This window comes from Salvelinus namaycush, unplaced genomic scaffold (genome assembly GCF_016432855.1).
Source record: "Salvelinus namaycush isolate Seneca unplaced genomic scaffold, SaNama_1.0 Scaffold14, whole genome shotgun sequence".
NCBI lineage: Eukaryota > Metazoa > Chordata > Actinopteri > Salmoniformes > Salmonidae > Salvelinus > Salvelinus namaycush.
In genome coordinates, this window is record NW_024058119.1 from 252,481 (window position 1) to 266,263 (window position 13,783).

General features: G+C 41.0%; 1 protein-coding gene across 1 annotated transcript; it reads right to left on the bottom strand.

The window, feature by feature from the left end:
• Positions 1-4,348: 4,348 nt before the first annotated feature.
• LOC120036617 (piggyBac transposable element-derived protein 4-like) lies at positions 4,349-8,832 on the bottom strand. Its single transcript, XM_038983000.1, has 2 exons — positions 8,723-8,832; positions 4,349-6,630 (listed from the first exon to the last, which is right to left on the bottom strand). Exons 1-2 carry the CDS (start codon positions 8,806-8,808, stop codon positions 4,851-4,853), a joined length of 1,866 nt encoding a protein of 621 aa, XP_038838928.1. The 5' UTR covers positions 8,809-8,832; the 3' UTR covers positions 4,349-4,850.
• Positions 8,833-13,783: the final 4,951 nt, after the last annotated feature.

The following is a 13,783-nucleotide window of genomic DNA, read 5'->3' on the forward strand; positions in this document are numbered from 1 at the left end:
ACCATATGAAATTGCTTCTTCCAATTATTGATAAACATGTACCTGTTAAGAAACTGACTGTTAGAACTGTTAAGGCTCCGTGGATTGATGAGGAGTTTAAAAACTGTATGTTTGAAAGAGTTGGGGCAAAAGGAGTGGCTAATAAGTCTGGCTGCACATCTGGCTGGCTTACGTACTGCAAATGGAGAAATGATGTGACCAAACTCAACAAAAATAATAAACTTTATTATGAATCCAAGATCAATGATATAAAGAATGATGGAAACAAACTTGTAAAAAAAACATAATGAAAGAAAAGCATTGCAAGTATTGAATGTTGTAAAGTTAGTGTGGGAGAGGTGGAAAAATTGTTATCGATCAATAATGACAAACCTCCTGGCATTGACAACTTAGATGGGAAGCTACTGAGGATGGTAGCTGACTCTATAGCCACTCCTATCTGTCATTTTTAATCTGAGCCTAGAGGAAAGTCGTTGTCCTCAAGCCTGGAGGGAAGCCAAAGTAATTACGCTACCCAAGAGTGGTAAAGCGGCCTTTACTGGTTCTAACAGCAGACCTATAATCTTGCTGCCAGCTCTAAGCAAACTGTTGGAAAAAATCGTGTTTGACCAAATACAATGCTATTTGTCTGTAGAAAAAGTAACAACAGATTTTCAGCATGCTCATAGAGAAGGGCACTTAACATGTACGCACTGACACAAATGACTGATGATTGTGCAGATTTCAGTGCAGCCTTTGATATTATTGACCATAACCTGTTGTTTAAGAATGTATGTGCTATGGCTTTTCAACCTCTGCCATATCGTGGATTCAGGGCTATCTACCTAATTGAATTCAACAGGTTTTTAATGGAAGCTTCTCTAATGTCAAACATGTAAAGTGTGATGTACTTCTTTTTTTTACCAATGACCTGCCACTGGCATTATACAAAGCATGTGTGTCCATGTATGCTGATGATTCACCCATATACACATCAGGAACCACAGCTAAAGAAGTCACTGAAACCCTTAACAAAGAGTTGCAGTCTGTTTTGGAATGGGTGGCCAGTAATAAACTGGTCCTGAACATCTCTAAAACTTAGAGCTTTGTATTTGGTACAAATCATTCCTTAAGTTCTAGACCTCAGCTGAATCTGGTAATGAATTGTGTGGCTGTTGAACAAGTTGAGGAGACTAAATTACTTGGCATTACCTTAGATTGTAAACTGTCATGGTCAAAACATATAGATTCAGTGGTTGTAAAGATGGGGAGAGGTCTAGCCGCAATAAAGAGATGCTCTGCTTTTTTGACACCACACTCCAAAAAGCAAGTTCTGCAGGCTCTAGTTTTGTCTAATCTTGATTATTGTCCAGTCGTGTGGTCCAGTGCTGCAAAGAAAGACCTAGTAAAGCTGCAGCTGACCCAGAACAGAGCGGCACGTTTTGTTCTTAATTGTAATCAGAAGACTGCTATAGATAATATGCATGTCAGTCTCTCTTGGCTAAGAGTTGAGGAGAGACTGAGTGCATCACTTCTTCTTTTTATAAGAAACATGAATGTGTTGAAAACAGACGGTGGTGGAGGTGTTTATGGTGGAGAGGACTGTTGACTCAGTGGAGGACATCCCAGCCACTTGGCAGTGTTGACACTGTTACTTCCTACCTGACTGGTAATAGGACTTCACTGCTACTTCCTATCTTACTGGTAATAGGACTTCACTGCTACTTCCTACCTGACTGGTAGTAGGACTTTACTGCTACTTCCTACCTGACTGGTAATAGGACTTCACTGCTACTTCCTACCTGACTGGTAATAGGACTTCACTGCTACTTCCTATCTTACTGGTAATAGGACTTCACTGCTACTTCCTACCTGACTGGTAGTAGGACTTTACTGCTACTTCCTACCTGACTGGTAATAGGACTTCACTGCTACTTCCTACCTGACTGGTAATAGGACTTCACTGCTACTTCCTATCTTACTGGTAATAGGACTTCACTGCTACTTCCTACCTGACTGGTAGTAGGACTTTACTGCTACTTCCTACCTGACTGGTAATAGGACTTCACTGCTTTTTCCTATCTGACTGGTAATAGGACTTCACTGCTACTTCCTACCTGACTGGTAGTAGGACTTCTATTTATACAATCAATCAAGCAAATTTGTATGGCCTTTTTTTTTTACCTCAGCAGCGGTCACAAAGTTATTTTACAGTCATCTGGCCCAGAGACACCTTGGACATACAGGGCACCACTGCCGTTGCCTTTCTCCCTGTCTGATGTCATATCCTTTTCCTGTTAAGGCACCTGACCAGCTGAGTGCAGGTGGGCTCTCCTGTGAACATGGGGCTGAAGATCAGACAGTGAAGAGACTCCGGGGGCGGTGATGAAGGCTGTAGGAATGAAGATATAAGATAGCATAACTTCCTGTAGGCAGTGTAGCATAACTTCCTGTAGGCAGTGTAGCATAACTTCCTGTAGGCAGTGTAGCATAACTTCCTGTAGGCAGTATAGCATAACTTCCTGTAGGCAGTGTAGCATAACTTCCTGTAGGCAGTGTAGCATAACTTCCTGTAGGCAGTGTAGCAGAACTTCCTGTGGGCAGTGTAGCATAACTTCCTGTGGGCAGTGTAGCATAACTTCCTGTAGGCAGTGTAGCATAACTTCCTGTGGGCAGTGTAGCATAACTTCCTGTAGGCAGTGTAGCATAACTTCCTGTAGGCAGTGTAGCATAACTTCCTGTAGGCAGTGTAGCAGAACTTCCTGTAGGCAGTGTAGCAGAACTTCCTGTGAAAGTAGTGAAATAAATGACATGGAATGAAAAGGTGTGGTATTTACTTCTGTGTATGTCCAATGTATATTGTGTGATCAAAATCTACTATAGAAATGATAGTTTTCTTAGTTTACCAAACTGAATTGCCAATCAACATTCCCAGCATGAACAGCAGCCTCGGAAACAAATTCGTATTTACAATGACAGCATGGCAAAATGCCTTCTGTGGGGCAGTAAACACAGATCTGGTTATTTTGAAAATACTTTGTATTAAGTTGTTAGCAAGAATAAACAATGTAATTAACATTTTCCCAAACTGAGTCACCCAAACTAGTCAGCAGATGATTCTTTCAAGTTGTCTCTTGCGTGACGTATAATCTAGTCGACGGGACCGTTCGACACAAGGCTACTGGTTCAGACAGATCAGCAGCTTACTAGCCAACGTTCTATAATGAAAACAGGTACATTCTGAAAGGTTTTGTTGATGTGATAACAAAAATGTTATTCACGTCTGAATTCAGGATAATACCGTTTGTTTTATTTTACTTAAATGTTATTATTTATGTATCATACTATGCGAATACACTACCAAGCAATGCAAGTAGATATTTGGAATTAACCCCAAAGAAGGTTTTGATCAATAATTTATTAAGAAAACCAGTAGTCACGATCAGACTATGTTTCCTATTCAGGCATCATATAATGCACAGCCACATGCAAATACATCAACTCCACCAATAAAACATTGAAAACTTTAACATGACTACTGGTGATGTCATTATTTTCATCACCATCCATTACTGGTTAAATTGCATTATTATTCTTTGTACATGGTGTGCCCGCCTCCTGAGTATGACTAGAAGTCCACTCGGAAGTCCCCTCTTCTCTTCTGTGCCAAAGTTGCTGAGGAGCCAGAAGCAGAGTTTAGAACATGTCTCTTGGGAATATTTTAACTTGGCACATACAGTATTCAGACCCCTTGACCTTTCACCTTACAGCCTTATTCTAAAATGGATTAAATCGTTTTTTCCCCCCCTCATCAATCAACACACAATACCCCATAATGACAGAGTGAAAACAGGTTTGAATTTTTTTGCAGTTTTTGTGGTGTTGTGAATAATTATAAATGTACACTGACAGGCTGACCCATACTTTAAGAAAGGCGGTTGTAGGGACTAATCCTAAAAAATACTAAATTTTTGGATAAAGCATAAATTGGATTTTAGTCTCAGCCTCCAGAGGCCAAATGGAGCTCCGTACTGAACCGCCAAGCGCCTCCCAAATGTTGTACCAATGAGGACAGCTCTGTATAGCTTCTCATTGACATGATTGGTCAATGCGGCAACTTCAGGAGAGTAATGGCACAATCTGCGAAAGCCAGCAGGAGAGGGAGGAGAATGGTTGGGTCAGGTTAAAACCTCGTCCGGATAGGACCCTTCATCTCAATTTCCACCTAAAATTACCCAAATCTAACTGCCTGTAGCTCAGGACCTGAAGCAAGGATATGCATATTCTATACTATTTGAAAGGGAACACTGAAGTTTGTGGAGATGTGAAATTAATGTAGGAGAATATAACACAGCTGGTAAAAGATAAAAACATGTTTAAATTTTTTATTTGATAATCTTTGAAATGCAAAAGAAAGGACATACATTGATATAGGACGCTGGGGGTCATTTATATGTTGTCCACAACAGGGCAACAGTACATGTGCAAAGTCAGACTGATAACGTCAAGAATGAGCGAGTTACATGACATTTAGTATGAAGTCACCCAGGTGTCCCACACGAGTTGCCCAAATGGCCAAATTGATTTTTTTCAAGAAAATAACTACATAGAAAATACAAAAATGCTTAGTCTACACACTCCCAGGAATGTCATAAATGATGGATCATTAGCTTCCCTACAGAAAAGGTACTAACGGGAAATGTGACAAGAATGCTGATCCAATATCTCCAAACACAGAAGTGAAACATTTAAGGGCCAAGTTAGCAGCCCAGGGATCCAATGTCACTGTTGAACAACACCACAAACCACACAAAGTAAAAAATAAAATAAAACAACTTTAGAATGACAGTATTTGGAAGATCCTCAGTCCTCTACACAATATTGTGCTGCTGATGCCAAGTCCCAAAGCAGTCTCTTTCTGCTGTAAAGCAGAGGCAAACCGAACAAGTCGTGCAGGTGATGGGGGACTTCATGTGACAAAGAACACAACGACGCCTCCATGCTGTGGCCTTTTGGCCCCGAGGCACATTCATGCCTGCAGTTATGAATTCGGGCATGTGAACACCACTGGTGGCAGGAGCAGAAGGGACAGAGGTAGAGGGGGCAGAAGGTGCTGCAGTGGACTTTGTGCCGTAGCCAGCAAGCTCCTGGATGAGCAGCTTTCTGAAGGCTAGCTGTGTCATGGGGGTCTGTCCACAGCTCTTAGCCATTTCCTTATGAAGGATGAATGCATTCACCACAGCAATGTCGATGAAATGATAAAACAATGTCTTGTACCAATTCATTGTCTTGTGGAGAACATTGTAGTAGCCTATCAGAGCGTCTGACAGGTCCACACCTCCCATGCTCTTGTTGTAATCCTTCACAGCAGCAGGAATGGGGACATTTTTAGTGGTCTGTTCCCCATTAGCGTCCTTCACACGCCTGACGACGTGATCGCCACTGTACGATTTGTGGATACTGGAGCACATGACCACCTCTCTGGTATCCATCCACTTTACAAAGAGCAGGTCATCTTTACGAATCCATCGCATGGTACCCCTATCAGCCCGCTTAGGCATGTCGTTGACTTTTGTTTTGGGAAAACCCACTCTGTTGGGACGAATGGTGCCACAAGCCCACACATTCAGCTTCCTCAGGTCTGTGAACAGGGTAGGGCTTGTGTAGAAGTTGTCCACAAACAGTTTGTAGCCCGTCCCCAGCAGTTGAAAATCTAATAATTCCATAACGGAATCATAACTAAGTCCCTTACCGGTGGCTGAGATGGATTTCCCCTCGTAAACAAAAAAATTCCAAGTGTAGGCACACACAGAATCGTCCAAAACAAACAGTTTGTACCCCCCTTTTGTTGGCTTGTTACTCATATATTGTTTGAGGCCAATTCCAGCCTTTGAGGCTACCATCCTCTCATCTATGGACAGGTTCTGGTTGGGTTGAAAATGGGTCTTGCAAGCCTCAACCATGCTGGGGTAGAGAGGTATGATTTTGCAGAGCCTATCAAAGCTTGCTGTGCCTCTCTTCTTGTCATTGTCCTCATCAACTTGTGGGTCACTGATATGAAGCGCCTGCGAGATAGTCAGAAACCTTTTAGAAGACATGACAGTGGAGGGGAAAGGCAGTTGGTAGAGTGTTGACGTTCTCCAGTAGTCCTTGAGGTTTTTACACTTCACAAACCCCATGTAAATAACCAGTGAGATGTAACAGTACAGGTCTTGGACGGAAATGGGGTTCCATGCCTCTTTCTTGCCTGCTTGTGTCTTAGCCCCATACTTGTTGGTGTTAGAAACCAGCGAATCAAGAACTGACAAGGAGAAAAACATCTGGAAAAGATGAAGGGGGCTGTACTTTGCAGTCATGTCCAGCTGAGGTCCTGGCTGCCTTTTCGGTCTAAATGTTGGTGGAAGTGGCTCCACATCATCTTCTAGCACAGTGTGCCAACGGTCCTCTGCCTCGGTGGTAGTTGCCGCTGGTTCACTGGGCCTCCTCCGCTTCTGGGCTGGCCTCTTCACACCTCTAGATGGCCGGGCAGGGGAAGGTGTGGAGCAGGAGACAGCAGGGGTCCGGCTGGATGAACCAGCTTCAGCGTCTGAATTAGTGGGGGATGGACACCTTGACATTGTGGGTTCCCATTGTTCATCCGAGTCCCTGGCACTGTGTAAGAAAAAAACAATCAGTAAGAAAACTTCTACAGATGAGCCCTGTATCGACACGTAAAATAAACAGATGTCTATTATATAGAGTAGAGGGAACATAATCACGACGGTGAAGTGTGTGTTTATCAATGGTGAATAAGGCTGGTCAGGGGAGAACGGCTCATAGTGGTGGCCGGGGTGGGGTGAGTGGAATGGTATCAAGCAACATGGTCTGTTTGGTGCTGTTCCATTCTACTCCATTCCGGCCATTGTTGTGGGCCGCCCTCCCCTCAACAGCCTCCAATGGCTATTTATATAACAATGGAATGGAGTGAATGGAACAGCACCAAACAGACCATGTTGCTTGATGATGTGGAACCTTGGGGCGATAAGGTAACCTAGTGGTTAGAGCGTTGGGCCACTAACCCAAAGGTTGGCGGACCGAGTCCCAGAGCTGACAAGGTAAAAATATGTCATTCTGCCCCTGAACAAGGCAGTTAACTTCTCTTGGGTAGTGGGCAGCATTCAGAATTTTGTATGAAAAGCATGCCCAAATTAAACTGCATGCTACTCATCCCCAGAAGATAAGATATGATTATGATATATTTGGATAGAAAACACTCTGAAGTTTCTAAAACTGTTTGAATCATGTCTGTGAGTATAACAGAACTTATTTAGCAGGCGAAACCCTGAGGACAAACCATTCAGATTTATTTTTTGAGGTCACTCTCTTTTCAATGAGTTTTCATTGGGAAACCAGATATCTAAGGGACCTTCTTGCAGTTCCTACCGCTTCCACTGGATGTCAACAGTCTTTAGAAATTGGTTGAGGTTATTCCTTTGTGTAATGAAGAAGTACGGCCATCTTGAAGGAGGGTCACTCGAAAGTGTCCTGTTTGTTAGAAGCGCGTGACCAGAAAGCTAGCTACAATTGGTTTTAATCCTGTATTGAACACAGATCATCCCATCTTCAACTTTATCGATTATTTACGTAAAAAAATACCAAAAGATGTATTACAAAAGTAGTTTGACATTTTTTGCCAAAGTTTACAGGTAACCTTTGAGATATTTTGTAGTCACGTTTCACAAATTGGAACTGGTGTTTTACTGGATCAAACGCGCCAAATAAATTGACATTTTGGATATACATCGACGGAATTAATCGAAAAAAAGGACAATTTGTGATGTTTATGGGACATATTGGAGTGCCAACAACAGAAGCTTGTCAAAGGTAAGGCATGAATTATATTTTTATTTCTGCGTTTTGTGTCGTGCCTGCAGGGTTGAAATATGCTTCTCTCTCTTTGTTTACAATGGTGCTATCCTCAGATAATAGCATTGTTTGCTTTCACCGAAAAGCCTATTTGAATTCTGACATGTTGGCTGGATTCACAACCAGTGTAGCTTTAATTTGGTATCTTTCATGTGTGATTTAATGAAAGTTAGATTTTTATAGTAATTCATTTGAATTTGGCGCTCTGCATTTTCTCTGGCTTTTGGCCAAGTGAGACAGTAGCGTCCCGCCTAAACTCAGATTTTTGGATATAAATATGAACTTTACCGAACAAAACATACATGTATTGTGTAACATGAAGTCCTAGGAGTGTCATCTGATGAAGATCATCAAAGGTTAGTGATTCATTTACCTCTATTTCTGCTTTTTGTTACTCCTCTCTTTGGCTGGAAAAATGGCTGTATTTTTCTGTGACTTGGCTCTAACCTAACATAATCGTTTGGTGTGCTTTCGTCGTAAAACCTTTTTGAAATCGGACACTTTGGCTGGATTTACAACAGGTGTATCTTTAAAATAGTGTGAAATACTTGTATGTTTGAGGAATTTAAATTATGGGATTTCTGTTTTGAATTTGGCGCCCGGCAGTTTCACGGGCTGTTGACGAGGTGGGACGCTACCGTCCCACATACCCTAGTGAGGTTAACAAGAAATTTGTGGAGTGGTTGAAAAACGAGTTATACTGACTCCAACCTAAGTTTATGTAAACTTCGACTGTGTGTATAAATATATATAAATAAATAAATAAAAAATATCAAATGAATATGCGACCTTTTAAACAACTGCATTAGCATGAGAAGCAAAAACCTATTTTACTTACTGGTCTAAAAGTGGATCTTTTCCTTCCAAAAACATTTCTTCCGCACTGGAATCATAACTGTGGTCACTCACAGAGTCCTCATCCATTCCTTCTGTGTCACTCTCCGGGCCAATTTTGTTTATACTTGGACTGAGATTTAGCTTTTCCACTCTTAGTAGCCATGTTTAACTTTTTCAGATTTGAGAAGTTTGTAGAAGAGAAGGAACTGCTGTGAAACGTAAACTACAGTGCGTCCTGTTTCCTTTCACCAGAGAATGAACTCTGTTGTGCACAGCTCCAGCATGATGGCTGTTTGTCCTACAAACGGCGTTCACATACTGCTGGAAAGCCCAGCTCATTGGCTATCTAGCTAGGTTTCAAAACGATAGGTGGTCATTGGACCAAGACCCTTCATGGGCTAATTCAGGTGTTGTATAGCCAATACATAATGTAGAATGATGAAACGAGTTTGGTTGCCTTCTAGAGTGTCTGGAGATTGCACAGAAACCAAACTTGACCATGTTAAACAATGTTAGATTTCTAACAAAATTAGATTTCATAAAATTGTTTTGTTGCAAGTTGAGTCGGAATTCATGCAGAACGCTGTTTACAACACGGATGGTGTGAGGATATGCAATACCATTCAAGAGTTCGGGGTCACTTAGAAATGTCCTTGTTTTTGAAAGAAAAGCTATTTTTTTGTCCATTTAAAATAACATAAATTTGATCATAAACACAGTGTAGACATTGTTAATGTTGTAAATGACTATTGTAGCTGGAAATGGCTGATTATCTACATAGGCGTAGAGAGGCCCATTATCAGCAATCATCACTCCTGTGTTCCAATGGCACGTTGTGTTACCTAATCCAAGTTTATCATTTTAAAAGGCTAATTGATCCATTTTGAGCCTGTAATCAAACCCACAAATGCTGATGCTCCAGACACTCAACTGGTCTAAAGGCCAGTTTTATTGCTTCTTTAAATCAGCATAACAGTTTTCAGCTGTGCTAACATAATTGCAAAAGGGTTTTCTAATGATCAATCAGCCTTTTAAAATTATAAACTTGTATTAGGTAACACAAAGTGCCATTGGAACACAGGAGTGATGGTTGCTGATAATGGGCCTCTGTACGCCTATGTAGATATTCCATAAAACAATCTGCCATTTCCAGCTACAACAGTCATTTACAACATTAACAATGTTTACACTGTATTTCTGATCAATTTGATGTTATTTTATTGGACAAAAAATGTGCTTTTCTTTCAAAAACAAGGACATTTCTAATTGACCCCAAACTTTTCAACGGTAGTGTATATATAGAAATACACGTTTAAAATGTGTACCAATTGATTGGTCGAAAGAACAGGTGACTAAGTCAAACAAGATGTTTATTAGTCTGTGACAGCCCTACTAGTAAAAGATACCAGTCCATCTTCATGTCAACTAACAGAACTCTGCTGGTTGTCCTGGTAACAGATACCAGTGGGCAGATCTATTGTATTTGTTCAAACTAAACTACAGCACTTACTTTGATGTGTCAAATCTGATCCTTTCTTCTCTTCTCCTCCTCTCACAGTTCCACTCAGCCCCGTTGTTTTCCTGCAGTCCACCAGCTGCACAGACAACCTCTTCATACCCAGTAGTAAGGTGCTACCGGGAGAGGCACGACACGGGGACTCCGGGAGGGTGGAAGGGCTAGCATTGTCCTGGTAACCATAAAGAGGGGACAGACATATAATTATGGATGCTTATGTCACTGTTGTCATAAAGTGCCTTACAGAAACCCAGACCCCGATAGAGCAAGCTGTATACTAGACCAAACCAAGCTGTACCATCTGGTGTTCTGATCTGGAGAGACTCTTGTTGTTGAGGCTCCCCAGAGGATCCAGGATAGTCATGTCTCTCTCCTGTGTGAACGAGAACATCAAACAGATGGTAAACTTATGACCATCTATTGCAATTACAGAGTGTTACAAGAGGCATGAATATATGGCTAAAAAGGGCCTAAATTAGCCACTTTAATTATGCTTCTTTTTTTTGTGATCAGTGGTATAAAGTACTTAAGTAAAAAGTACTTTAAAGTACGATTTAAGTAGTTTTTCGGGGAATCTGTACTTTACTATTTTTGACTAATTTGACTTTTACTTCACTACATTCCTAAAGAAAATGATGTACTTTTTACTCCATACATTTTCCCTGACACCCAAAAGTACTCATTACATTTTGAAGGCTTAGCTGGACAGGAAAATGGTCCAATTCACGCACTAATCAAGAGAACATCCCTGGTAATCATCACTGCCTCTGATCTGGCAGACTCACTAAACACACGTTTCAATTGTAGATTGTCTGAGAGTTGGAGTGTGTCCCTGGCTATCCGTAAATGTAAAAAAAAAAAAAAACTAGAAAATGGCACCACCTGGTTTGCTTAATATAAGGAATTTGAAATTATTTATATACTTTTGATACTAAAGTATATTTTAGACTTTTACTCAGGAAGTATTTTACTAGGTGACTCACTTTTACTTGAGTAATTTTCTATTCAGGTATCTGTACTTTACTCAAGTATGACAATTGCGTACTTTTCCCACCACTGTGATGCGAATGTTTAAGGGCCGTTCCACAAAATGGGTGCATTTTGCGTCCCTTTGATATTTTAAGTAGAAATGATGCACTGTATATTATATTCTAAAAACCTGTTATATTAGAATAAGTGCACTTTAATATAGACCACATAGAGAATTCAATAAATACAATTTTGAAGTGCACAAAATATATGTACCAATGGCAGATTGCCCCTTAAACAACTCCTACAGTACTGAACAACATATCAAAGTGCAGAACTTCAGTAGAATGCCCCTTTAAAAAACACAGTTCAACAACTGCATAGTTTGTGTCCCTGTTTTTAAGACAGTACTCACTGGTGGTAATCGGAACTTCAGTCTCCTTCTCTTTTATTGCGATATCCTCCTCTTTTACTCTAAAAGGTTCTTCCTCTTCTTTCAATTTTACGGCATCTTCCTCCTTTTTGATTCTGAAAGCTTCTACCTCTTTTTCCACTTTGACAACCTCTTTCCCATCTTCCTCTTTCACTGTAATATCATCCTCTTGTTTCTCCATTTTCATTCTTCAAGCCTCTTTGCCTCCTTTCACCAGAGTTTCTTTCTCCGTCTAGATTTGTGCGTTTATGCTCCGGGAAATTAGCCTAGTGCAGTATCAATGTAACACATTTGCTAATTTAACAAGCAAATTACGTTTATAAATGAACCAGTAGATAGGTAAACAGAATTATGTTCGAAACACTAAGAGTAATATACACAAGAATGGTCTAAAGAGTTTTAGGTTTGCTAGCAAAGCACCGCGTGGTTAAACCAGAAGCCTTTTGTCGCTGTTGAAGAAGCCTCCTGTCCCGTCCACTAGATTATACGTCACGCAAGAAGCATCACCTGAAAGACTCCCATCACCTTCTGCTGGCTGGAGTGGGTAACGCAGTTTGGAAACAATAGTTACTACACTTTTGTATTGGAAAGAACGTCATAATAATTTAACAATAAGATGATATATTTTCTCTTACGTCTTACAAATAATACCGTCCCGTATACAGACGTAGAAGCTTAATAGTGTAATAATAATAGCGACCCTGGGTTTATAATCGCAGAAATCGACCATGCCGCACGTGCATGCTTTTGCGGCACAGTCGATAGCGCGCCGGACCTCTGGCTAGAAGGTCGAGGGTTCGAGACCTGCTCCCTACTGTTTCATTACAATATGAATATGTAAATGTTGAATAAATACTTATTTGATTAGGTAGTGTTTTAATACACATTTGCTCTGTTCATTTTTTACATTCGTTTTTATTTAGATGTGACGGTACTATTCCCTCAAAGCTACGCTCTTTAAGATACAAATCATCCTGTAAACCAGGGGTGGGCAACTCCAGTCCTCGGTGCCTGATTGATGTCACACTTTTTCTCCCTCCCTAGCAAACACAGCTGATTAATCAAATTGCATTCTGAAGATCATGATTAGGTGATTATTGGAGTCAGGTGTGTTAGCTGGGGCTGGGGCAAAACTGTGACACTAATCAGGCCCTCGAGGACTGGAATTTCCCAACCCCGCTGTAAACAACAGAGCAAATGCATCACATTCAAATAGCACTTGATTATCTGTAGTGCTTTACACTGAGTCTACAAAACATTAAGAACACCTGCTCCTTCCATGACATAAACTGACCAGGTGAATACAGGCTAAAGCTATGATCCCTTATTGATGTCACTAGTTAAATCCACTTCAATCAGTGTAGATGAAAGGGAGGAGATGAGTTAAATAAGGATTTGTAAGCCTTGAGACAAATGAGACATGGATTGTGTATGTGTATCATTCAGAGGGTGAATGGGGAAGACAAAATATTGAAGTGTCTTTGAACGAGGGATGGCAGTAGGTGCCAGGTGCACCGGTTTGTGTCAAGAACTGCAAAGTTGCTGGGTTTTTCCAGCTCAACAGTTTCCCATGTGTACTAAGAGTGGTCCACCATCCTAACAGTGCCGTTTAAGATGAGGCAGAACGATTTGTTTTTTTATGAGCATGGCCTTAATTCTATTACAGCATATTGGATAACTGTCATTCATATTCCATTCACCCTGTTCAATGTAACAGCAATAGGTTTAGGCTACTACATGATACTAGAATTTTCCCTATACCCATCATGAGATTGCTACAACCTAGCCTATGAATGAAAGTTTAGAACGTAGGTGCACACAGGTCGAGATAGGTTTTTTAGGTGAGAGACAGTCTTGAAGACATCACCAACTAATTATCATGGTCCAAACACACCGAGACCGTCGTGAAGAGGGCACGACAACAACTTTTCCACCTCAGGAGACTGAAAAGATTTGGCATGGGTCTCCAGATCCGCAAAAAGTTCTACAGCTGCACCATCGAGAGCATCCTGACCGGTTGCATTACCGCCTGGTATGGCAACTGCTCGGCATCTGACCGTAATGCACTACAGAGGGTAGTGAACATCACTGGGGCCAAGCTTCCTGCCATCCAGGACAATTATAAAGAAGCCCAAAAAAATTGT

Bases quoted from the DNA above. Each gene is read 5' to 3' on its own strand.
- LOC120036617 (XM_038983000.1), bottom strand. From the start codon at position 8,808: ATGGATGAGGACTCTGTGAGTGACCACAGTTATGATTCCAGTGCGGAA. The intron at 6,631-8,722 runs GTAAGTAAAATA...TTTCTTACACAG, and splicing joins AAAGATCCACTTTTAGACCA to TGCCAGGGACTCGGATGAAC.